A 25474-nucleotide genomic window follows, 5' to 3' on the forward strand; every position below is an offset into this window, starting at 1 on the left:
ACAAAAATATATTAAATCTTTTTTTTATAGACAAATATAATAAATTAGATTATAGATGCGTCTGTTTAAGATTTTTTTTAAATTAATTTTTATCGTATTTTATAATATGTAAAAATAAAGCTTCGAATACAAAATTGATTTAAATAACTTATTTTAAATATTATTTTAAATATTTTATTTATTTTTGTTATAATATTTTTTTAAATAATGAAATTTTAAAAAATAATTAAAATGGAAAGCTATTTTAAAAAGTTTTTTATAAAAATCATTTCTGAAAGACACTTTTTTAAAAAAATATGTGATTTTTATCTTATTAAAATAGAGGAATATTTCATCAATGACGGCTTCAAGAAGTGTCTTCACGAAGCCACCTAGTTTGTGAAAATGGATAAGTATGGGAACTCGTTGAACATTAGCTTGTATGATGATGTCTTAATTTTCACAGGAAATGATACCGGCTAGTTCAAGGTTTTCAAAGAGTCTATGATTAAGACCTTTGCCACTACATATCTTGGAAAATTGAGACATTTTTGGAAATAGAAGATATGCTAATTAAATTTTGGACAAATTTGGGATGACTAGAAGTAATGTTGTTGGTAGTCCCATATTCAAAAAATGACAATGGTGATCAAGTAGATCATACTTCAAGAAAATTATGGGGAGTATGATTTATATGACTCCAACAAGGTCAGATAATGTTTGCAGTGAGCTTAATTAGTAGGTTCATGGAGAAACCAATGGAAGCACATATAATCACTGCAAAAATAATCTTAAGATATCTAAAAAGAATTTTGGAGTTTGTCATATTGTACAAGAAAAGAAGACAAACATAACTGTTAGTCTACTTTGATAGTGATTATGGAGGAGATATAGATGATAAAAAAAGTACTCCACGTTAGGTATTTATGTTAACCTCTGGGGCAGTGTCTTGGTCATCAAGAAAGCAGCCAATTATGATATTATCAATAACTGAACTTGAATTCATAGTTCTACACATTGTGTTTGTCAAGGTATATGGCTCAAAAGGATAATTGACAAGTTGGGAATGAAACAAGATAAATATTTGACAACTCTATGTGATAATAATTCAACCATCAAGCTATCAAAAAACCAAGTCATGCATGAAAGTAGTAAGCATATTGACATTAGATTTCACTTTATGAGAAATCACAAATGTGGAAGTGATGTCCTATGCATCTTAACATCAATAATACAACACATACCCAACAACTTTCTAAACTTTAGAAATAACTCTAATTAATTTACTAGTATTTTCGATATTTATGTATTTTACCAATTGAGTACTAAGTTATCTATACATGTTATTCACAACAAAACATTCTATCGATTAATTACTCCGACTATAATTATATAAGAGTCACTCTAAGCATGACATGTCTAATACCATCCCAAGATCAATCGTTATATAAGAGTAACTCTATGGATGACATGTCTATTTCCATCCCAAGATCAATCATATTGATTGATAGAATTTAGTATAGTATGTAACCTTGAAGAAGTGACACAAATATTCTAGAGGTTCTGGTGTGTCAATAAATAAAGGGTGGCAAAGTAGAGTCCACATCCTCTCAATTTTTCAAAAGAAATAGAAAATGCAATTATTATTGTGTATAAACTAATAAATGTGTAATCTATATATGTCACTTATTCTAAAAATGTGTATAAATATACCCACATAAGAAGAAGTAATGGAAAAAAAATGAGAAATGAAGAGTATCCTCGACAAAAGATAGAAGTTCTTTGTTTCCTCTAAATTTTGATGTCGTTGTCTCTCTTGAATGACAAAGAATCAGTTTAGTTTTTTGTATAAATCAATCAATAGAAAGATATACCAATAATGGCTAACAACATATTTTTTTTATTAGTTAGAATTTACATTGGTCCCAACAAATTTAAATGCGATCTACACAATTTTGTAGTAATCATGAAAATTTTATGGTGTTGGATAAATGTGTTAGATATTGTGTTCTTAACATTTTTCAAATATATCCATATACTCAATGTATTTTTTCCATACAACTTAATGCATTAATACAATTACGTCTTAATCTAGGGCAGTGAAGTGAATGTCTAAATCTTAATGAAGATTCGCTCATATATAGCTGTGTAGTTTACTTTAAGCAAGTCATAGCTCTGACTTTGAACAATTGAGAAAGGGATGTATGTTTTAATATTTATATTTTTTTTTGACAGAAGTTTTTATATTTATATAGTATGTATATTTTTGACAAAATCAATATGTGATATGCCACTTGGAAAAATTGATAAGATTGGTCTATTGTGAATTATATATAGTGAAAATGTAACTCGCGAATATTTGGATTTGGCAGAATTCACTATAGGATAATAAATCAAAATCACTTCTAATGTTGTCGTGATGGTTAATTTCCCTCGCAACATTCAACATTTTCCTTGTAAATAATTGTCACCTATACTAAACAAACTGAATTGCACGATATTAAATGAGAGTGAACCTATAGGACGAAAAATATAGAAAAATTTGTGGTAATTATGTGGAAGGAGAGATAAGGCAAAGAAAGAATTTTTGGCATATATGTTTTATTATGCTGACTTCTTCCTCGTTGCATTGAATTGGCAACCGTTTGCACCTGTCGTTGGTAGGAACCTTGATTCGGTGCATTCAATTACACAAAGTTGACTTATTAGTTTAAGACAGCGACAACATCTCTAGCCATTTCATTGGTTTTAATTTTTTTAGTATAAAATAAATGAAATTTATTCATTCAAGTTAATAAAATAGCTCAATAAAAACAGAGTTAAAATAAATTTAACTAAAATAAAAAAGAACGAATTAGGAATAAAAGTACGATATTCAAGTGAATAGTACAAAAGAAAAGAAAAATTTTAAAATGTGAAAAATTCAAGTGTCTAAGATATTTATGTCTTTAGATTTATAACGTTGATAACGTTAAAGTCTTTGATTGATTTTATAGTAAATTAAAATTAATTTGTTAATATTAATCAAATTACAATAAATCAAACAACGTCGCACAAAGACGAAAGACAAATAACATTGCGTTCGACAACTAAGTCATGAACAAAACCTAAAAACAAAATTAAATTTATGTGAAAAATATTTATTTTTGGTTTAGATTAAAAGATAAAAAATATTATTTATACGGGTGATTTTAAGTAAAAAAATTATATCTCTCATGTAAAAAAAGATAAGTGGTTAAATTAAAAGAAGAGACAGTGTCTATATATGTTTATTGGTTTTACTTGATTCGATCACGTGTCTCCTCACTAATTTTTTTAACAATGAGTATATCCAATTTATTTTTAAAATAAAATATTTTTTTTAAACTCAATTATAAATAAAACTATTTAATTATAGATAGATTAAAAAATAGTACTTCCATTTCTATAAAAACATAGAACTATTTGCTCCAAACTTTTCTACGTGGGACTAGGGAAGACAATATAATAGGTTACTTGTCATCATATCCAAAGTTTAAAAAGAATATTTGTTCGGATTTCTAGTTGTGCGGATACAACTTCAATATTACATTCTTAGATAGAGTTAGGATAGGATACTTTGTTACTTCTCATCGTATCTACACTTATAGAAATAAAAATTACATGTATTTGGATTTTTAGTTGTGTGGGTATTAACTTTATACTCTATACTTTATTATATACTTAAGTACTCGTACTCTTTACTTTAAACTATAATAAACCAATTACTCCATTTTACTAAATCGTTTGAAGATCTTAAAATTAAACCGTGAAAAGTTACAAACTAAAATATTTAACCAACTTAACATCCACAACTTTAAAATGAGTAAATATTTCCAATTATTTTTCAAAGATTAATACCACCGTAACCATCCAAATAATAAAAAAAAAAGGCCCATAAAGTTCAATTATGAGGAAGGCCCATTTAGGTCACAGAGAGCATGTTATTCCATGTATATCAATTTATGTATAGCCATAAAAATACAAAACTATAATTTCGATTTGTTTCATTTTGTTATCACTTTCATAATAATCTCGTGACATTATAATTCATTATTTTCATCATCACATTTTCTATAAAATACAAATAAAAATACTAATTTTTTTTTGTCATAAAGTATCTTTTTGGACTTACTTTTTTGGGTTAAAGTACATATCCAGTTTTAAAATGACATAATAACAAAATAAAGTGTCTTCAATCACCGCACATATTTTTAAAAGTATCTAAAAACATATTTATGAATTGCTCAATTTGAAGGTAAATTTTTGGTAAAAGTATATCTCTCAACTGGTCAACTCGAAGAGCATTGGAGATAAGAAAAGAAGTTCTTTAACAAAAAAATTCATAGAATAGTCTTTCATAAAAAAAAAAGCTCAGAGTTCAAACTTTTTCAGAGTCAGCCCAACACAAATACAATAGAGGTTTTAAATAAATTTTAATATAAAGTATTTTAAAGTTTATAATAATATATATTTTATATTATACAAAAAAGTTCAAAAAAGATTGTTAACGTTAGTGTAAACTTTACATTGATAATCAATTAGAACATGCCAACACATTAAATAAAAATATGAAAAATAAATTGTATAGTTGTTTGATGTGTTGGATAACTATGATTGATTGTCGATGTAAAAGAGTGCATATTCTTTGAACTCTTATACAAAAACAATAGGCAATTATCCATAAAGGGGCATAATTGCAGACAGTAAACATTCACTTTGGTAGAAAAACTTGTTCTCTTTGGTTCCTGTAGTAAGCAACAAATTAAAGTGGTTTGTAGATGGTGTGAACCTAAGGTTGGGGAGTGACGATAAAATCAAATTTTGGCACGACAAATGGGTGGGTCATGAACCATTGATGAACAACTTTCTATTCCTTGGCTGCAAACAAGGAAATATGTTTGTGTGTCTGATGATGATATAAATAGAAAATTATTGGAAATAATGATAATATTAATGAGAGCTAGTATTGTTGTGAATTGAAGGGACTGTTATAGATCTTGTGAGATTATTGGATCAAATTAAAGTGGTTTCATGGTGTTGGCTTGCGGCATTCAGAGGTGGGAGGATCCCTTATTGCTTTGTTGATTGGATTAATAATTCCCTGGAATACATTTGAGCAGGCTCTGCAGACTGGTGCTAGTTCAATTGATGGGGCTGTTTAGATCAATTGTCGAATATTAGTGATGGAATTGTAACTTTTGGATTAATTCGAAGACTAGTATTGTTTTGTTGGCATGATGGCTTATGTTAAGCATATGTTGGAGACATTTGTATGTTGGTGTATTTATTAAGTCATATCAATATTGTACTTTGGCCAATTTCAAGTACATGATTGGAAAGAATCTTTGTAACTCTCTTCATAGAAGTTGGTACTGACCTGCCACTATAATGCTGAGTTTGGTCTCATTTTTTATAGATGAATTGGAGTATTTTTGTATTCTCATTACTTATTTTTACCTATAAAAAAAAGTTATTGTAGTAAAAGAATTTAACTATTAATGATGATTCAAACTTTTATAAGAAACCTATCCTTTATTATTTTCCTAATTTATCCAAATGTGGAGTGTAATTTCTATCAATGACCTAATTAATTATAATCCATCCTTACGATAAATCCTACCTTTTTTTTTGTCGTCCAATCCTACCAAGTATTTCTAGATTAAAAAAAAACTATATGTTTACATCTATCATAGTTGCCACTATACACAAAACTAACAGAATATATATATATATACTTTTTTTTTTTTGAATTGTCATCTTGTTTTTGTCGTTGGATAGCTGGGCCATTTTCTTGTCTTCACCGTTAAATCACAAGGTGGGCCTTAGACATTGCCGGCAGGTCCACCAACTTCACCAACCTTTGAAGCGATCAGGACTCAGGAGAATGCGACGAAACGCTACCACACAAAATATCCGACCCGATATTTCACGTAAAATTCCCGGTACTTCAAAACAAGCTTCGAAGTTATCGATTATTTAATTTCATCTAGCAGTTTCGGGTCGGGTACAACCCACACCGTGTTCTAGACGCTTCCTCAAATGCCACATTGAAACTTCTGAAAATAAAGCTCGCTTTCTCCGTCGTTGGATTTTATGGAGTCGACGATAGCACGTTGCTCCACGCCATGCGCTCGTACTTGGAAACATGCTCCTTCACCTTCAACTCGTGCTTCGATAACCAATCCTCGCCGAGAATAAACCCTAGATTCGATTTACGAACCTTTACGACGACGTATTGCATGTTATTCGCGAGAAATAGGTAAGAGAGTGCAACGTCTTTGTATAGTTCTGCTTTTCCGTCGAGTTTACAGAGAACCACTAGAATCAGCCACGCGAGGCGTTTCGCTATCTCCGACGGTGGATTATTCTCGTCGTAGCTTGGACTTTTGTAGTAAGACTCCGGTAACGGAGTTTGTGGCCAATCGGCGATTATATCGGTGAGATTTTCGCTGTAATCGGCGAGGAGTGCGATGTAGTTCATCACGTAGCGCGTGAGTGGATGGACTCCTCCACCTGGCACTGGAATCTTCGAAGATTCCTTCTGAATCTGCGATTCAAATTCCGTTAGCATCGTTCTAACGGTTTCGCCTAGCCTCACCTGTGAAGCGATGACCTGCGAACGGATCGCCGACGCTGATTCTGACGAGAAGATTGATTCAATTTGTTGCCAATTTTCGGATATTGCTTCGTACAAATCAAGCGTTCTGAACATTTTTTCCGGCGTTTTCTTACACTTCGCTACGTTTTCAGCGAATTCGAACAACATTAAAGCACTGTCTCTGCAAATTTCGGCGAAACATGATTCGGCGATTTTCTTCTCCGGCGGACCGAAAACGTAATTGCAAAGTGTTCTCTCGCCTTGAAATAGAGTACCGACAGCGACCTTGACGGCGTTCAACCAGCACTTAATCTTCCACTCAATCAATTCCCAATCCATTTTCTGAACCTGGGAAAAACTGAGTTTCTCAACTCCGAGATTGTACAGTACCTCATCAACAATCGATTTTCTCACGATTACGTAAATCTTCACGCACTCTTTACTGTAACCGGTGAATATCATACATTCAGCAATTGCTTTCAAATCCGCTATGGCAGTCATGGAAACTGAGTCTCCGGCGAGCGAAAACTCGTCATCGGAAGTTTCATCTTCGTCGGATATACTACTCCGTCTATCAGTGGAGGAGTAAACGGAGATGGAGAGTGATTCAGAGTTGAATCGGTCTCTGTTTTGTGTTAATATTCGATAAAACTCTGTTTCGAGTCTCTTCATAGCGAGTTGCATTAAGGACTGTGATTGAATGAGTATATCGGAGGCGGAATCACGTGCGACGAGGTACTGCATAGCGGATTGTAGACTCTTAACAGCGTTAAGATACTGTTTAGCTTCTTGACGAGTGTTAGTGAAAAGATAATAAGAAGGGTTAGAAGTGGAAATAGAGTTCCATTTAGTTATGAGGGAACGAGCGGTTTCAATGTTTTCGTCAACTATTGCGTCGGAAAATGTTTTGTTGCGATGAGAGGGAGGTGGTAATGGTGATGATTGGGGAGGTGATGCTTTGAAAAAAAAGAAGGTTCTAGGTTTTGACATTTTTTGAATTGATGGGTTTCTTGTGTTCTTGGTGTGGAATTAATGTGTTTGGGATGTTTTAGGTCGAATCAGTGTGAAAAGTTGTTCTTAGTTTGGAGTGTTGGGGTATTTATAGAAATGGAGACACTTGAAGATTGTTGTATGTAATGTGGGTACCTAAATTTGTCAGCGTGAGGAGAATAAAGACAACAGACGCGGTAGAAGTAGGGTCAGACATTGTCCAACGTAAATTTATTTATTTCTGTTGTTGTTATGGTTTGGGTAAGTGAGATGGGACCAATAATTTGGTTTCAAATTGAATTTCTAAAGATAATCTGCTATTGGGTGCATGCATTGTCTTTCGTCACTGACCGAATGCTTAAAAAAAAAATAACATTTAAGACATTGTGTAAAAAGTTTTATAGCGAGACTCAATCTTAAATTATTTATCTAAGTGGTTTTTTAATTATAATGATCATAATTATCTAACGAAATAATGAAATCAATATTTACTCACACGATTGAGTGATTTCTCTAAAAGTCAATTGATTTTTATTATAATATAAAATTAACGGAATCACTAATTAATTACCAACTATGGGTAGCCAAATTGTTGTACTAAGAGTATTACTTTAGAGAAAGATTTAAGATAGAGAAAAACACCTAGATAATTCCAAAAAAAAAATTATTCTCTTTCTTTTAATTATAATTACTATAATTAAAAGAAACAAAATAATTGTTTGCCAGCAAAACACAGTTATTTTCTTTTTTTTTTAATTATAGTAATAGTGATTTTTTAATACATGTAAAATGAGTACCAAAGTTACTTTTATTGTGAGGTAGAGGAAGTAATTTACACTTATTCTTACTTTTTTGGCCTATTTTTATAAATATCTATAGTATATTTTATATACTAAAAAAATTTGATAGTGTAATAATTAATGTAATTCACATAATTAAGCTCACCTTATGTAATTCTTTTTTGTTTTTGTTTTTGAAATTACATGTTTTGAGCATTGAATTATGACTTGGTCTACTTATCCCTCACTATTCCATGTACACATTTCCTAGTATTCCAAAAGAGTAAGGTAAAAGTTGTACTAAATGAACAACGCTTATATCAATTGAAGTCCAGCTTGTGACCTTTTCTCCAATTATCCTCATTAATTATATATGTTGTTTTCTAATTACTAAGTATGAAAGAGTATTTTTAGTACAGCAATACTTTGGTGTATTTAATTACACGCGGTCTGGTGCTGTTGATTTGGTATGAAAAGAATTAGTCCCTCCTATTTAGTTGTAAGTGCCGTCGAGTTTTATTTATTTTCTTATTTAACTTGTAATTAATAGTTATTGAAATGTGTAAAACTGAATCCCCTATTTTCAAATAAGGTTAAATATATAACTGCATAGTCAATAACAAGCAAGATAAGCATATACCCAAGTTATATATATTGTTATGAAGCATTCCAAATGAAACACTTCATCTGGAAGTGATTATCATTTATAAATAAGTAGTGTTAAATTGTCATTGTGCTACTTTATTAATAAATAAAACGTTTGTTTGCTCATGAAAAGATAAATAAATAAAACGTTTGAATCAACCAGCAATTTTAAAACAAATGTAGATTAATATATAGTGAATATCTATATACATGAGAATTTTACAAGTCTACTAATTATTGATCTAAGCCACATTTTGGAGAGATTAAAAATTCCAAAAACTAAAAGGCTCTTAAAATTTTGTAAGTTTAATGGGCCTATGCCCCTTTTTTTTCAAAAAAATTCGACAAAATTTTTTCCGATAAATAATATTTACAATTTTTTATTTTCTTCTCAAACTTTTTTAATTTGAAAAAAAAAATTGATATTTTTCACAAAAGTTTTTGAGAAAAATTTTTTTTAGATTTTTTTCGAGAAAAATAAATTTCAAAAGTTATTCAAGAAAAAATTTCAATTAACAAAATAATAGACCAAGATTTTAAAAAATTTATTTCAATAGTAGACATAATATTAAGGGTTTAGTAGAAATTTTTTAAGGGGGTTTTAGACTTTAGGATTTTATTGACAACTCTAGATATATATACTCGATAAAATGTTAGTTTAAATATGTTTTTGGTCCCTGCAAATATATCACGTTTTAATTTTAGTATCTGTAAGTTTTTTTGTTTGGATTTAGTCACTCTAAAATATGAGACAATAGATTTTTGTTCCTAATATCAAATCAACGTTACAAAAAAAAAAAACTGCCAAACAAATGTGACATGTGACCTTCTAAATACAAACCAACACATAATATTTTATAGTATATTACAAATTAAAATATTTTATATTATTAATTAAAAAAAATATTTATTATTACACAATTAGGATTATTCGATTAAAAAAATATGAATAAAAGTTAAGAGAGAGGTTTAGAGGTTTGTGAAAAATCGCCTTCTTCCTTGTCATAAATCATAAAACTCTTATCTTCTTGATCATATCTATTAAAATCTCTCTACGTTAATTTCCTTACCACAAACACATAATTGGCTTCAAAAATATACTTTCTAATTGGAGTCTTACAAAAATTCTTAATAGATAAGGGATGATGTTAGTACTAGCACTCCACACATGTGGCTCTAAAACTCATTTCTACCCTGCACTCCAACAATATCATTTGTGTTCTCCTCTTATTATATTTATGTGGTAAGAAAATGAAAGCAGATAAATACGTAAATGGATAGGGTCAAAAAGATAAAAGTTTTATGGTTTATGGTAGGTAAGAAGACGAGTTTTTCAAAAACCCCTAAACGCATCTGTAAATTTCTATTCATATTTTTTATATATAAAAAATAACACTAACTATTATATGATAAATAAATAAATAAATTTATTAATTAATAATATAAAATATTTTAATTTTTAATATAATATGACGTGTTGGTATGTATTTATAGGGCCACATGTCACGACCGTTTGTCATATCTTTTTTTGTAATGTTGATTTGATGTTATGGAGCAAAAGTCATTGTCTCTAATTTTAGAGAGACTAAATTTAAAAAAAAAATAAAAAACTCACAGAAACTAAAATTAAAAAGTGATATATTTACATAGATCAAATATATATTTAAACCTAAAAATGTTTGTGGCATATAAATCGGAACGAATCGAATAGGGTCACCCAACACCACCTATATAGCAAATACAATTGCAATTTGCTATAGTTCGGAGGACATATCATTGCAAAGAGTACTTCAGCTCAATTGTTGACTTATATCCAACTGTTCATATCATACAATTCTATAGCAAATAGTTCATTCAAAGGGTTCAATAGGTACACTATGTCGCAAATTGAACAAATTAATGTTTGTCATTATAGTATTATACGAAGAACATGGTTGTCTTAATAAGTTTAGAGATCCTATTCGAATTTAAAAATTGAACTTTTAAAATCACAAAACTCTAACATCAAAATTCTAATATTTGATGGTAGGTGGTGATACTGGTATGCTCCAACCATTGTCACATACTAAGTGGTGGGAAACTTGTTATTTGACTATTTATTCCAAGCATAAGATGAAAATATAAAATTTTAAAATGTTCAATGTACAAAATTTAGGATAATATTGTAATTTTTCAAATGTTATGATATATTATAAAAAAATTTGGAGTTCTACCTAATTAAGAGTTTTTGTGCCAATATTTTGATTACACGAACTGATCGAAGGTCTTGATGAAGAAAAAAACTACCAAAATTTTACTCTTGATTTATGTGACAAATGAGTTGAACTTTTAATTTTGGTGGACCTCATCCTTCTTGGTATTATGCATATTTATATATGCAAAATGCATAATTTAATATTACTATGTAAGACTAAGACATTGAATAAAAAAACAAGTTAGACTAAGACATGCTGAAGTTTGGTGTTATCATTAATTAATGTAATGGACCATTTCCTTATTTCTTGGTGAATTTTGTTTATAGCATATGCTCGTTCGGTAGTTATATGGAATTACATGGTCAGCTGTTTTGTGCAACGATATCAGAGTATGCACTATGTATGTATACCAGCTTTATGGGGATTTTCTTGCAATAGTTCACAACATAAATATGTCCAAAAAGAAGAATAAATATATATATATATATATATATATATATATATATATATAAACATTATACAGCTTTTTCATATATATAGTTACAAGTTTAATACATAGTGCTTTATTATTATTTTCATGCACAATTTCAAACAAATAAAATAAAATAAAAAAGGGGTGGAATAATTAACCAAAGTAAATAAAAGAGAAAATAAATGAAACCAAAAGCGAGAGAATTGCATACTCCACAGAATAAAGAGGAAGGCAAATTTTTTTCTCAAAGTTGATGATCCTATTTATATAGATAAATGTTGTGTCAAACTTCTAAAATAGGAATGAGATTGGAATGTTTTTTTTCAATATTCGATATTTTCGTTTGATTTTGTATTCAGCTTTATCAATGTGGTGGTTAACCGTTGATACACATTCATATATAATATACCTAATTTGATAGTGTTATTTATCATTACAAATTTTTGTTAAATAATTAAACAAACAAATTATAAACTGTAACTAACATATACTCTTTTGACGATTTTCTCCCGATGCGGTGCATAGATGTGAAATACTAGTAAATAGTAATCAACTTTTTGGGCTTTTGTAGAGAGCTAAAATTATGTTTACATAATTATTTAATTACTTATATAATTTTAACACATAAAAAATCACAATTAACTCAGTCCATGATACGCACTTGTCATGATATTAAATACAATTGCAAAAGTGTTGCATCTAGAAAGATTTACAATTAATGGTCTGGTATCCTTAACTTAATCTTGATCACGATCTCTCTTTCCTTGCTTTTAATACATCCAACAACAGGGCCTTGTATATTTGAGAATTATGCAGAATAGTTAAATCACTATATTAAAAGAAGGTTAATTATAGTGAACTGGTGATTTTGCAACGGTTGAAACCCCTGTAGAGGCTTCCTGCGACGATTTAAACCGTTGCCAAAGGCTTCTCGTATGTTACAATTATGATCCTCAAGTTGCATGCTCACTATTATAATTGCTACAAGTAATTTTTATATGTCAAAGAATTTCCAAAAAACTAATTCCTGCTAAAATTTAAATTTATGTGTGTATCGTATATGCCAGTTAGAGTAAATCAGTTTTGTCTTTGTCAAATAACTTTTTAAGAACGTTTTTTTCTCCAATTTAAATTTATGAATATCTATACGCAGTTAACGCAAATCAGATTTTCTTGTGCTTTTTCAGCGTGTCAGTCGGTGTTATTATCTTAGGAAACGCACATGTCCCTTCTAAGTGTAAACTTGATTCATTAGTAATATTTTTACTAACATAAAAAAAAAACAATCAAATTTCTAGGAACTTTTTACTCAAAAAACTATTTTTTTTTGTGAGGATGTTTGTTTCTGCAGAAATTTTAGTAGGAAAATAGAGATTTTTTTATATCTTGGGTCTGTTTGTCTAAGATTTTTAAAAAGTTATTTTAATTTTATATTTTTAAAAATAAATTTTATAAAAACTTACTTCAAAATAGTACAAATTGTTTTAAACTTATTTGTTATCGATTAAAAAAAGAAATTGTGACAGTTAATAGTTTAGATATTAATTATTAGAAATTTTAATACGATAAAAATTACACACACACTATATATATATATATATATATATATATATATATATATATATATTTATTTTAAAGTGTATCTTTAAAAATTAATTTTTATGAAAAACTTTTTAATATAATTTTCATTTTAATCATTTTTTTAATATCATTATTAAAAAACAGTTATAACAAATAAATGAAATAATTAACTATTAGTTTTTTATGAAAAGATAATGCGACAAAAACTTCAAATTATTTTGTTTGTGGGTATTTGAACTATATAGAAGGTTTGTAATAGGTGATATTTAAACAAGAGAACATTTTATCAAAAATTTCAAATTATTTTGTTTGTGGGTATTTGAACTATATAGAAAGTTTGTAATAGGCGATATTTAAACAAGAGAACATTTTATCGATGAACTTATATGAATGTGTGAAAATATTTTTTTTAATGATTACTATTTACGTAATTTTTAAAATATTATTATACTTTGTAGTGATATTAAAAAATTAAGAAAGATAATTTAGAATTTCAAAAAAAGTGTTACATATTACTTAGTTATATGGAGGTTAATTTATGTTTATGTTTTCTTCTATTAAAGAAAACAAAAATATGAATTTACCATTTATAATTTTAGTTATAAAAATATAAACAATTAGAAACTGTTATTTTTTAACATTATTATAGATTATTATTAAAATTTTCAATAATTCTTAAATATTAATCATGAACTAGTTATAAAATTAGAGCAATGAATAAGGCTCTTGTCAAAACTTTACTGTTCCCTGAATCCAAATCCGTCGAACACAAACTCAAGCTCTCTCTATATATATGAATGAAAAACAGATAAAAAAAAAATCATGTCTGCGTTTTAATCCCGTTTCAGTCGTTAGTGTTCACTCTCACTCATTCAGCGCCGCACCGTTCTCTGCACTTCCCTCGCCGCTGTGTCCAAACCGTCGCAGGTATATCTCTTCACTCTTTCATATCTACCACTTCATTTCTGTATCTCTCTTTTCTGTGTTCTGTGTTTTCTACTAGCGTCTTGATTTTAAGCTTTTTAGGATTGATTGATTTAAATTCTGCTTCAATTATGGTTTATTATAAGTATATATCTCGATTTCAAGTTTTCTTTGTGGTGTGCTTCTAAGTGCCGACACTGTTGTTGATTCAATATATACTAGTCATTGTTACTGGTGCTTCAAGATACTATTGTAAAATTGGGAATTAAATGAGATTTATTGATTTTAATTTTTTTGATCAATTTATTGATTTAAATTGAATTCAAAGCCATGAGATGAGATCTAATTAAATTTCATAAATTTATAGAGTCGATTTTGGTGCCTAAAAATACTCTCTCTATTTTAATGCCTAGGGCAAACCAACAAGAATCCCTAGATTCAAGGGTGGTAAATTTGTTGGCTAAAAAAATAGTTAATTAAATAATACAATTAATTGGATATATTGAAAAGATTTGAATCTAATTATTAGTTTTATCAAATTGCTTCATGTGATTGAATATAAATGGGCATTAGTATTAGCATTTGGAATGTGATGGAACTGTCAGGATTCAGATTATAGGAAAGAAATGGAAGGAAGTATGATTACTGATTCTTCGAGGTGTTTGGGAGATTTTGTGCTCTCTCTCAAATTCCACTCCAAAATCAATGACCCTCTATATTCTTCTAGTAAATTGTATTTTGTATATAAATATCACTCAGCTAATACTAAAGCTTACTCATAAAATCTCATATTGTATTTGTACACTCGATGACTGAACATGCAATGCCGTTTACTTTGTGAAAACATTTTCTATTTCTATTTTTAAAAATTTGTGTTAATTTTACTTGTTAACAGAAACTTAAAAGACTTTTGAAGTGAACAATTGTTTACATTTTTAGAAACAATAAAGATGTCAAAATACTGTTTTCATTATTTCTGGAAATGCATCATCATTGACTAGTATTTCATCTTCTCTTCATGACAGTGGTTCATTTCAAACGTTTTTCATCAAGGTAAAATGAACACAAATTTAAGAAATGAAAACATCAAATATTTTTATTAAGTAAACGGAGCCTAAAATTTTAAACTACAAGAATTTGGTTGTAATCAAGTGTATGCCAGCACCGGTTTTTATTTTATATAAGGACATTGTAGAAGACTCAATAACACTTTCCCGTCGGCTTAAACCTATTGGACTAGCACTTCTATCCCCTAGCGGGTTGCCCTCTTTCTCTTGTTGTGAAACAATGAGGGCAGACACAGACATTGAAGAAACTAGTTTTCATATCCACGTAAATGATCTGTTTTGGTTGGTAATCAATTTGCGATTGTTGTAAATCACGTAAGGCTAGAATACCTAGCGAGTATTGAGAAGTGTTTTCCCTTAGAACACTGAAAGTAAAATGTGGATATGGTTAGTTTAAGACATTATCTTTGGATGCTATTTTTGTTGTTTAATGTTTATGCCTTCTAGAAATTAGACTAAATCTGCTTTGATTATTGTACAAGATACAACAATTAAAAATAGTTATTGTGCCTTTTTAATTACTTTTATAAATGCTAGCTTATTCCTATTGGAGTATAAGAGTAGTCGGGATGTTGACTGTAGCTTACTGCTTATATTGCTGTTTACTGCATTTAATATTGTATTTATTATTTAGTTACGCTTTTATCGCTGTTTCGTGCTTTTTATATTTAATTTAGTTTAGCAGTGTTATGTATGTAGTTTCCTAACCAGGAGTATATATTTTTTTCTAGAACCATCTACTGTATTAACTAACTGAAATTCTATGATGTGTCGATATGACATATTTCGACCCATATCGTCCTTGATACGCATCTGAGAAGTATTTGAGATCTACATTTTTAAAAATAAAATAAATTCTGATACGTCGTCGATACGTCGGCAATACGCCGACGATTCGCGGTCGTGCAGGTACAGAAAGAATTGAAGAAAACACTCTGAATAGTAAATGATACAATAGAGGAAATAAGAGAATTCTGATGAAAAGAAACATGATGCTCAATGGGAAGGAATGTACGCTGGTGCGACGCTAAGAAGAAACACAATATGCAGCAAATGTGATTAGGGTTACTTGTTTTGAAAATGAAAATTTTGGGCCTAACTTGTATCACATGACCCATTATCATGTTTTTCCAGCTACTGTTTACAGCTTGAGGTTCATTGGCATTCTTGCTTCTTGTCTTTATAAACCTGTTTAATTGTAAGGTTTTAAACATTTTGTAATCAGATGATCATTATAAAATTTTGAACAATTAAAAAGACTATATAAATAATATTATAAGTATTTATATCTGTTGTTATTAATAAGAATCTAAAACTATTATAGGTATTTATGTGGTTATTGATAAAAAAAAAATTATATCATTTTAATGTTTAATGCGTATTTTTATTATTATATAATTATTTTGTATACACATATCCTTAACGTAACACATCTTAATTTTTTAAGAAATGCTGTATCTCTGATGCCATATCGGATATATCTTATCCAATACTCATATTGTATGTATCTGTGCATCATAGCTGAAATTGAATCAGTTAGTCAGAGTTATTCAGTTTGGTAGTTATCTGAAAGTTAGTCTCTCTATATAGGTGACTCTACCCTTTAGAAAACAGTTTTACAGATTACAAAATTAGGGATTCAAATCATTTTCCTTTCTCTCTTGACCACAATCTCAATGTAATATCAAGAGGTTGATTCAGTTGCAAATGGCCTCAGATAAATTCTCTCTGATTCCTCCTCCTCCTCCACCACATTCCACAGAGACAACACCACCGAGTTATGTTCCACATCTGATTTTGCACTTGCAGGCGAATTCCTTCATTTGCTGCAGAAAAACACTCGCATGCAGCTCCTGTTACATTCTCCCACACTATCTCTGTAAAACTGGATGATAATAATTTTCTTTTCTGATGACATCAACATTAAAAGAGTTTCTAAAGAGAGAGGATTTGAGAGTGAAAACAAACTCTTTGATGTCTGTAAAACTGAATTAGTTACAATCTCTAATCTATGGTATTTATAGAGAGGAAAATTCTGAAATGTGTGCTACTGACATGTAACAGAATAACTAACAAACACTTGAGTTCAGCCTTAATGAGCTGACTCTGAAGAATCTAGAACTCTGCAGTGATTAGTACTATGTAAGACAGCAAGGCAGAGAGAGAGGAAGGGGTATCTCATACTCCTATCATTCCCTCTCAAACTCAGGGTGGTCGAGAAGCAGTCAACACTTCGAGTTTGTCTCAAATGGCACTAAACTTAAGATGAGACAACGATTTTGTACGGTTTTTGATAAGACTAATAGCCCTAAGCCTACTATTAGAAATGTATATCAGAAGGGAAATAGGAGAGTTTGGTTGAAAACTTCCTAATGTAACACATGTCTAAAAGTTAGTTAGGCAGTTAGTGGTTGAAAACTTCCTAATGTAACACGTGTCTAAAAGTTAGTTAGGCAGTTAGGGAATAAATGAACTATAAGAAGGAATAGCTGTTAGAAGTTGAGACAGTTTTTTGGGTGTTAATAGAATTTCTGGTTGTGGAACCAGCAAGGTCGTGGGACCTATTGTAACCATTCTTCTTCTATTCAATTCAATAAAATTCTTTTTGTTCTTCCTAGCAGAATCACTCTGATTCTGATTAGGTTGACTGATTCATTGTTCAATTCCCTTTCTTTGTTAATTCCAGTGGTTGTATCACTGGTATCAGAGCACCGTTTCTGGTGCCTGAGGGAGTGGATCCACCACCAACCAATCGCTGCCGCAATCGTCTATGGTCTCTACCAGAAGAATGGCACGAAACGATGAGAGTTGGACTCAAGAGATGGAGGAGCTGAAGCAAGATCGCGAGAGAATGAGATTGCGATTGGAGCTTAACGAAGCTCGAATGCAGAAAACCGAAGAGCTGTTATCGGCGATAGCCAACAAATTGGGGATAAACGGAAATGGACACTCGCGGGAGGGTGGAAGCGAAAGTGAGAATGAAGGAGAGAGTCATCAGCGGAGTTTGAATCCAAATTGTTGGAGAAGATTGGAAATCCCTAATTTTTTTGGGGACGACGCGTACGGGTGGATCCAAAAATTGGAGCGGTACTTTGCAATTAGAGGCGTGACAGCAGAGGAGAAGATGCAAGCCACAATCATTTCCTTGGAGGGCAAAGCTCTTAGTTGGTATCAATGGTGGGAAGGTTGCAACCCTAATCCAACTTGCTGAAGTGAAATTGTATGATTTGGCTACTCTGTCAGAATTAATTCAAAAAGCTATATTAGTGGAACAGAAGAATCTGGTGTTATTAAAGAAGAATAGTGGAACATAATCTAGATCCTATAGCTCATATAAACCAAATTCTTATAGTAAGATGGTGACCCTGGAACCCCAGACTGCAGTAAATAAACAGAGAGAGGGCTCTTCCATGGGCAGTGTGAATAATACCATCAGACCAAACTTAGATGCGGAAAGTTCTAGAACAAGAGGAGATTATAAAAAACTGTCCAGTGTTGAGATGAAAGAAAAAAGAGAAAAAGGGTTGTGCTTTAGATGTGATGAACCCTTCAGTAGAGAACATGTGTGCAAAAATAAACAGCTGAGGATGTTGCTTTTAGCTGAAGAGGAAGATGAAGAACCAGAAAATAAGACTTGAGTCAGGTGGACTCTTCCAACTCATTACAGTTATCCATGTATTCCATGACTGGGTTGACATCTACTAAGTCTTGGAAGGTGAGGGGAAACATAGAAGAGATACCTGTAGTCATTCTCATTGACTGTGGAGCTTCCCACAACTTTATTTCCAAGCAGTTAGTGGAGAGGTTACAACTACAAGTAGCAGAAACTCCAGTGTATATGGTTGAAGTGGGAGATGGACATAAAGTAAAGGGCAAAGGGAAATGTGCGAAGCTAAAATTCTGCATGCAAAAATTAGAGGTAATTCAAGATTTCTATCTTTTCAGTTTGAAAGGAGTAGACTTAGTTCTTGGGCTAGATTGGTTGGCTGGGTTGGGAGAGGTGAAGGCAGATTTTGGTAAGATGGAGTTGACCGTGAAAAAAGGGAATTCAGTGATCACTATCGCAGGGGATCCAGCTTTGACCAAAACTGAACTATCTTATGGTGCCCTTATGCAAGTATTGTTGAAGGAGGGTGAAGGATTATTGTTGCAGTGTGATAATGATCAAGGCAGGCGGCAGCAACAACACCAAATTCCAGAGATGATTGAGGAAATACTACAGCAGTTTCAGGAAGTTTTTCAGAATCCTCAAGGGCTACCTCCCTCTAGAAGGCATGATCACGCCATCCATCTGAAAGAAGGTACTGAAATTCCAAACTTAAGGCCTTACAAATGTCCACACTACCAGAAAACTGAAATAGAGAAGTTAGTATTGGAAATGCTCGACGCTGGAGTGATTAGACCGAGTATAAGTCCCTATTCTAGTCCTATCCTTTTAGTGAAAAAGAAGGATGGAGGTTGGAGATTTTGTGTAGACTATAGGGCTCTTAACAAAATTACCATTCCTAACAAATTCCCCATTCCTATTATTGAAGAGTTATTAGATGAATTAGGGGGGGCACAGGTGTTTTCTAAGTTGGATCTCAAATCAGGGTATCACCAAATCAGGATGAAAACAGAGGATGTTGAAAAAACAGCATTTAGGACTCATGAGGGACACTATGAGTTCCTTGTAATGCCCTTTGGATTAACTAATGCTCCATCTACTTTTCAAGCCTTGATGAATGACATCCTAAAACCTTATTTGAGAAAATTCACATTGGTGTTCTTTGATGACATACTAGTCTACAGCACTGATATGAAGGCTCATGCACAACATTTGCAACTAGTTCTGGACATATTGAAACAGAATGATCTAAAAGCCAATCTAAAAAAATGTAGTTTTGGGCAGTCCAGTTTAGAATACTTGGGCCATATCATCTCAGGAGAAGGAGTGGCAGCTGATAATTCCAAGGTTGAAGATATGAAGTCTTGGCCTACACCTACCAACATCAAAAGCCTAAGGGGTTTCTTAGGGCTGACTGGTTACTACAGAAGATTTGTGCAAAACTATGGTAGAAAAGCCAAACCGCTCACTGATTTACTAAAAAAAGATGCATTTGTTTGGTCACCTGAAGCTAGTTATGCTTTTGAGGAATTGAAGACTGCTATGGTGAACTTACCTATGCTGGCTGTACCTGATTTCAATAAGCAATTTATAATTGAAACAGATGCTTCCAGCAAGGGGTTGGGAGCTGTACTAATGCAAGAAGGGTGACCTCTAGCTTTTTGGTGTAAAGGATTGTCTACTAGATCTCAACAAAAGTCCGTGTATGAAAGAGAATTAATGGCGCTGGTTCAAGCCATTCAGAAGTGGAGACACTATTTGATGGGAAGACACTTCATTGTAAAGACAGACCAGAAAAGTCTTAAGTTTCTCACTGAGCAGAGATTATTTTCAGATGAACAATTCAAATGGGCAGTCAAGCTTATAGGGTTAGATTTTGAAATTCAGTACAAGCCAGGGGCTGAAAATTCGGCGGCAGATGCTCTTTCAAGAAAGATGATGTATTCAGTGATTTCAGTTTTATCTGTGGATGAAAAAGATACTTGGATTCAGGAATTACAACAAGAATCTAAGTGGATGCAAATGATGCAAGATCTGATCATTAACCCTACGGCACATCAGAACTTTGAGTTGAGAAAAGGAGTGCTTTATTACAAAGGACGACTAGTTCTTTCTAGGCTGTCTAACAGAATCCCTATTATCATTGCTGAATGCCATGAAACACCTATGGGAGGCCACTCTGGATACTTCAGAACTTACAAAAAAGTTGCTACATTTCTGTACTGGGAAGGCATGAGGGCAGATATTAAGAGCTTTGTTGATAAGTGTGAAGTTTGCCACAGAAATAAGTACTCGACACTCACTCCTGCAGGATTATTACAACCGCTCCCTATTCCTCAGCAAGTTTGGATGGATATTTCATTAGACTTTATTGGTGGATTACCTAAAGTTAGAGGAAGGGATACCATTCTAGTAGTGGTAGATAGGCTCACTAAGTATGCCCATTTTTTTGCTTTGGGACATCCTTACTCAGCCAAGGATGTAGCTGCGGTGTTTGTGAGAGAAATAGTGAAGCTGCATGGGTTTCCAACCACCATTGTTTCTGACAGAGACCCCTTGTTCTTGAGCCATTTCTGGAAAGAGTTGTTCAAGCTGGCTGGAACTCAATTAAAAATGAGTACTTCCTATCATCCTCAGTCAGATGGGCAAACTGAGGTAACAAATAGATGTCTAGAAACTTATCTGCGATGCTTTGTAGGTCCTAAGCCTAAGAAGTGGTTAGATGGGTTGCACTGGGCAGAATTTTGGTTTAATTCCAATTACAATAGTTCAGCTGGGATGACTCCTTTTCGTGCCTTATATGGTAGAGACCCTCCTAGTTTACTAAAGGCTGGAGCTATACCTTCTAAAGTAGAAGAAGTCAACAGATTAATGTTTCAGAGGGATGCTATTCTTGAAGAATTGAAGTTGAACTTGACTAAAGCCCAAAACCAAATGAAACAGAATGCAGACAAGCACAGAAGGGTTGTTGAATTTCAGATAGATGATTGGGTCTATCTCAAATTACAGCCCTATAAGTTCAAATCGTTGGCCAATAGACCTTATGCTAAGTTGTCCCCCCGCTTCTATGGCCCTTATCAAATTAGTAGCAAGATTGGCCCAGTGGCTTACAAGTTAATCCTCCCTAGTCATGCTAAAATTCACCCGGTCTTTCATGTATCTTTGTTGAAGAAAGCATTGAAGCCACACCAGCAGCCTCAACCACTTCCACCTATGTTAAATGAAGAATTAGAGTTGGAAGTGACCCCAGAAGCCATATTGGATAGCAGAGAGGACAAGCAGGGTTACTTAGAGGTGCTAGTTAAATGGAAAGATCTTCCTCAGCATGAGTGTACCTGGGAATTGGCAGCAAACATTCAAGACAATTTTCCTGATTTCCAACTTGAGGACAAGTTAGTTCTTTTAGGGGGGGGGTAGTGATAAGACTAATAGCCCTAAGCCTACTATTAGAAATGTATATCAGAAGGGAAATAGGAGAGTTTGGTTGAAAACTTCCTAATGTAACACATGTCTAAAAGTTAGTTAGGCAGTTAGTGGTTGAAAACTTCCTAATGTAACACGTGTCTAAAAGTTAGTTAGGCAGTTAGGGAATAAATGAACTATAAGAAGGAATAGCTGTTAGAAGTTGAGACAGTTTTTTGGGTGTTAACAGAATTTCTGGTTGTGGAACCAGCAAGGTCGTGGGACCTATTGTAACCATTCTTCTTCTATTCAATTCAATAAAATTCTTTTTGTTCTTCCTAGCAGAATCACTCTGATTCTGATTAGGTTGACTGATTCATTGTTCAATTCCCTTTCTTTGTTAATTCCAGTGGTTGTATCAGTTTTGCGCCACTTGAGCAAGAGCTGTAACATGAGACACAATAAGAGACTTGCTAAGGAGTTTCTCACAAACAAATTATAAGTTAAGCTCCATGTGTCTTGTCGAAGAATGAAAAACTGGATGGTGACTGTGGGCTACCTCACTTTTGTAGTTACCAAAAACAACTGGATTGTTCAAAGGAGTTTGCAATTCAAATAGCACACAGACAGAATCCACACTGTTTCTGTAGTGATAACAGATAAGCCGTGGTATTCATCCATAGCTCTGAACAAGCTATGATGGGATGCTTGCGAGGCCATATGGAAACCAAATTAGGGCCAAGAAAGATGCAGGGGCCTGAGCTAGAATCTTGGAAAGCGAGGAGACAGAGAAAACTAAACATGCCAAAAACTGATTTTGTTATTCTGAATGTGAATACAGTTATTCAGTTATGAGTTACTTATAGATTGCTGTTGCCCTAGGATGGAGTGACATCTGGTAATGCTAAATCACCTAACCTAACAGGCTGTGTCGTACAAGCCATTCACATGACGCAACATGCACGGCAGAAATACAACATACATATTACATTACATATACTGCACTAATTGCTCTGATGGTTGTTCGTGAGGCTGTGGTGGCAGAGGTAATACACAGTCAAGTACGTATTAAATTTGGACACGATGCACTCATCTACTATTACTGCTTTAAGCAGAATTTGTTTTCATCTCCACCCTAATTTTGGTTCTTAACATCAATCCCCGGCCGGCAGTTTCAACAACCTTAAGAAACTGCTTAGCATCAATTCCACCCACTGGCACCTTCATTTCCTTCAAACTCTAATGCTTTGGTTGGTTACCTCATCTTCTCTAGATATGCTTGCTAATGGAGTCTCTAATCCCAACAACAATTACAATAGTTCCAGCTGCACGAACTATTTGCCATCAGTCTATTATTCTTCATAGTATGGTTGGCATGATCTGTCTACTTTTCTTCCAAAGTGCAACATTACATTAGCATTGTTCATGCATACTGATTAGTGATTACTTGTGCTATATGTGTGTCTTGCATGTTTCTGATGTGTCTTGCTAACGTATGCTTTCTCAGTTTTCCTATTAGTTTTCAAGAATGAGGATTGTAAAGGAAGAAACATCAAGCAATGCTGCACAGGCAAGTGTTCACCACTTAAATATAACATGGATACATGAAGCATGAATTATAGTTATTTATTTGCTTGAACAGGTTTCAGGCATGATATCAGCAGTGACAGAATTGCAAGGTGTTGCCTCTCTGGAACTTAATAAATTATTGAAGGACTCCGAAAATTTTGTTATTAACTACCTTACTGAAAAAGGATCATTGCTGAAGGTTGTTTCATACTCAGCATCATAGTGCTATTTTATATCTTGTTTTATCAAACTCTTATTTCTGACTGTGGTGTGTACAGATTGACATGGAAAAGCTTGCAGGATCTCTTCCATCACACCTTGCTTCAACGATTATGACATCCCATAAAGTTGAGGACAGCTTCAGATACTTGTTATGTGGCGTTCGACTCTTGCATTCCTTGTGTGATTTATCATCCCGAAATTCTAAATTTGACCAGGTTCATATTTTTAATGCCTATTAACATTTTTCATATTTCACTTCTCTTGTGGTTTTGTTTTATTTTTCCTTGTGGGAAAAGACATGTTATCAGAATGTTGAAATATTTAGCAAAAATTCTAAATAATGCTTTGCTGGTCAGCAATGTGGACTCTGTTTAGTTGTGTGTTTGGACACCCTATATTTAGAGGTAAAGCAGGGAGCAAGTTCAGTGGTAATTTGACAGTGTGACTTGAGAAGGAGAGATAGAGAAAGTCAGAGAGGAAAACTTGATTTTACTGAAAAATCATCTAAGCTTACAGAGTAGAGTCTGATAACCTCTGGTATGTATACAAAACACCCAAGCTTGCTTTGCATGCTATTTCTCGTGACAGAAACCTAAATTTGATCAGGAGCAACAACTGCTGATCAATACTCTTTATAATTTACTAAACCCCACATAATTAGCTTATAAGGTGAAAAATGTCCCTCACTTATAAACAACTTTTCAGGCCATATCACACCCAATGCGAGCCTCTCAACACGAAGACCTCACGCCTAAAATCGTATATCTAGAGTATGACCTGTCACAATTTAGGGTTTGATGCCCTTTTTGCTTTGATATCTCTCAGTATAAATAATCGTTACAACATTTATATCTAATAATTACAAATTAAGAGAATCAAATCAAATCCTGATTTGTCTAACTAATTTTAGGAAAACTGATAAATATAATTATAAATTATTATTTATTTCCTGATTCACATCCCCCCTCAAATTGATGCGGCTGGTCAAGAAGCATCAATTTGCTAACTAGAAACTGATGGCGCGGGCGAGGAACAGCTTTGGTAAGAATGTCTGCAACTTGAAACTGAGTATTGATGTGAGGGATGGATATAATCTGATTATCATAGGCCTCACGGATAGAGTGACAATCTACTTCAATATGTTTGGTGCGCTCATGAAAAACAGGATTTGCAACAATTTGAATAGCACTTGTATTGTCGGCATAGAGAGACGTCGGCTCTGTTTGAGGGAATCCAAGTTCAGCCAAAAGACCACGAAGCCAAATTATCTCAGAACAAGCAGTAGACATAGCACGATACTCTGATTCTGTAGAGGATTTAGAGACTCTTACTTGTTTCTTACTTTTCCATGATATCAGTGAAGAACCGAGAAACATGCACCAACCGGTGACTGATCGCCGAGTGTCGGGACACCCTGCCCAAT

The 25474-nt window shown here is 32.6% G+C and overlaps 1 protein-coding gene and 1 pseudogene across 1 annotated transcript in view; one reads left to right on the forward strand and one right to left on the reverse strand.

Moving 5' to 3' along the window:
* Positions 1-5512: 5512 nt before the first annotated feature.
* On the reverse strand, positions 5513-7820 carry LOC101491700 (exocyst complex component EXO70H1-like; annotated as a pseudogene).
* Positions 7821-13988: 6168 nt separating this feature from the next.
* The window catches only part of LOC101491387 (nodulin homeobox-like), a 36130-nt gene continuing 24644 nt past the window's right edge, over positions 13989-25474 (forward strand). Inside the window, exons 1-5 of the mRNA XM_012715853.3 lie at positions 13989-14187; positions 16161-16404; positions 23768-23830; positions 23903-24028; positions 24108-24266. Coding sequence (XP_012571307.1) covers positions 23789-23830; positions 23903-24028; positions 24108-24266 — 327 coding nt within the window. The 5' untranslated portion in view covers positions 13989-14187; positions 16161-16404; positions 23768-23788. The remainder of the gene's footprint in view (positions 14188-16160; positions 16405-23767; positions 23831-23902; positions 24029-24107; positions 24267-25474) is intronic.

Source organism: Cicer arietinum, chromosome 1 (assembly GCF_000331145.2).
Source record: "Cicer arietinum cultivar CDC Frontier isolate Library 1 chromosome 1, Cicar.CDCFrontier_v2.0, whole genome shotgun sequence".
NCBI lineage: Eukaryota > Viridiplantae > Streptophyta > Magnoliopsida > Fabales > Fabaceae > Cicer > Cicer arietinum.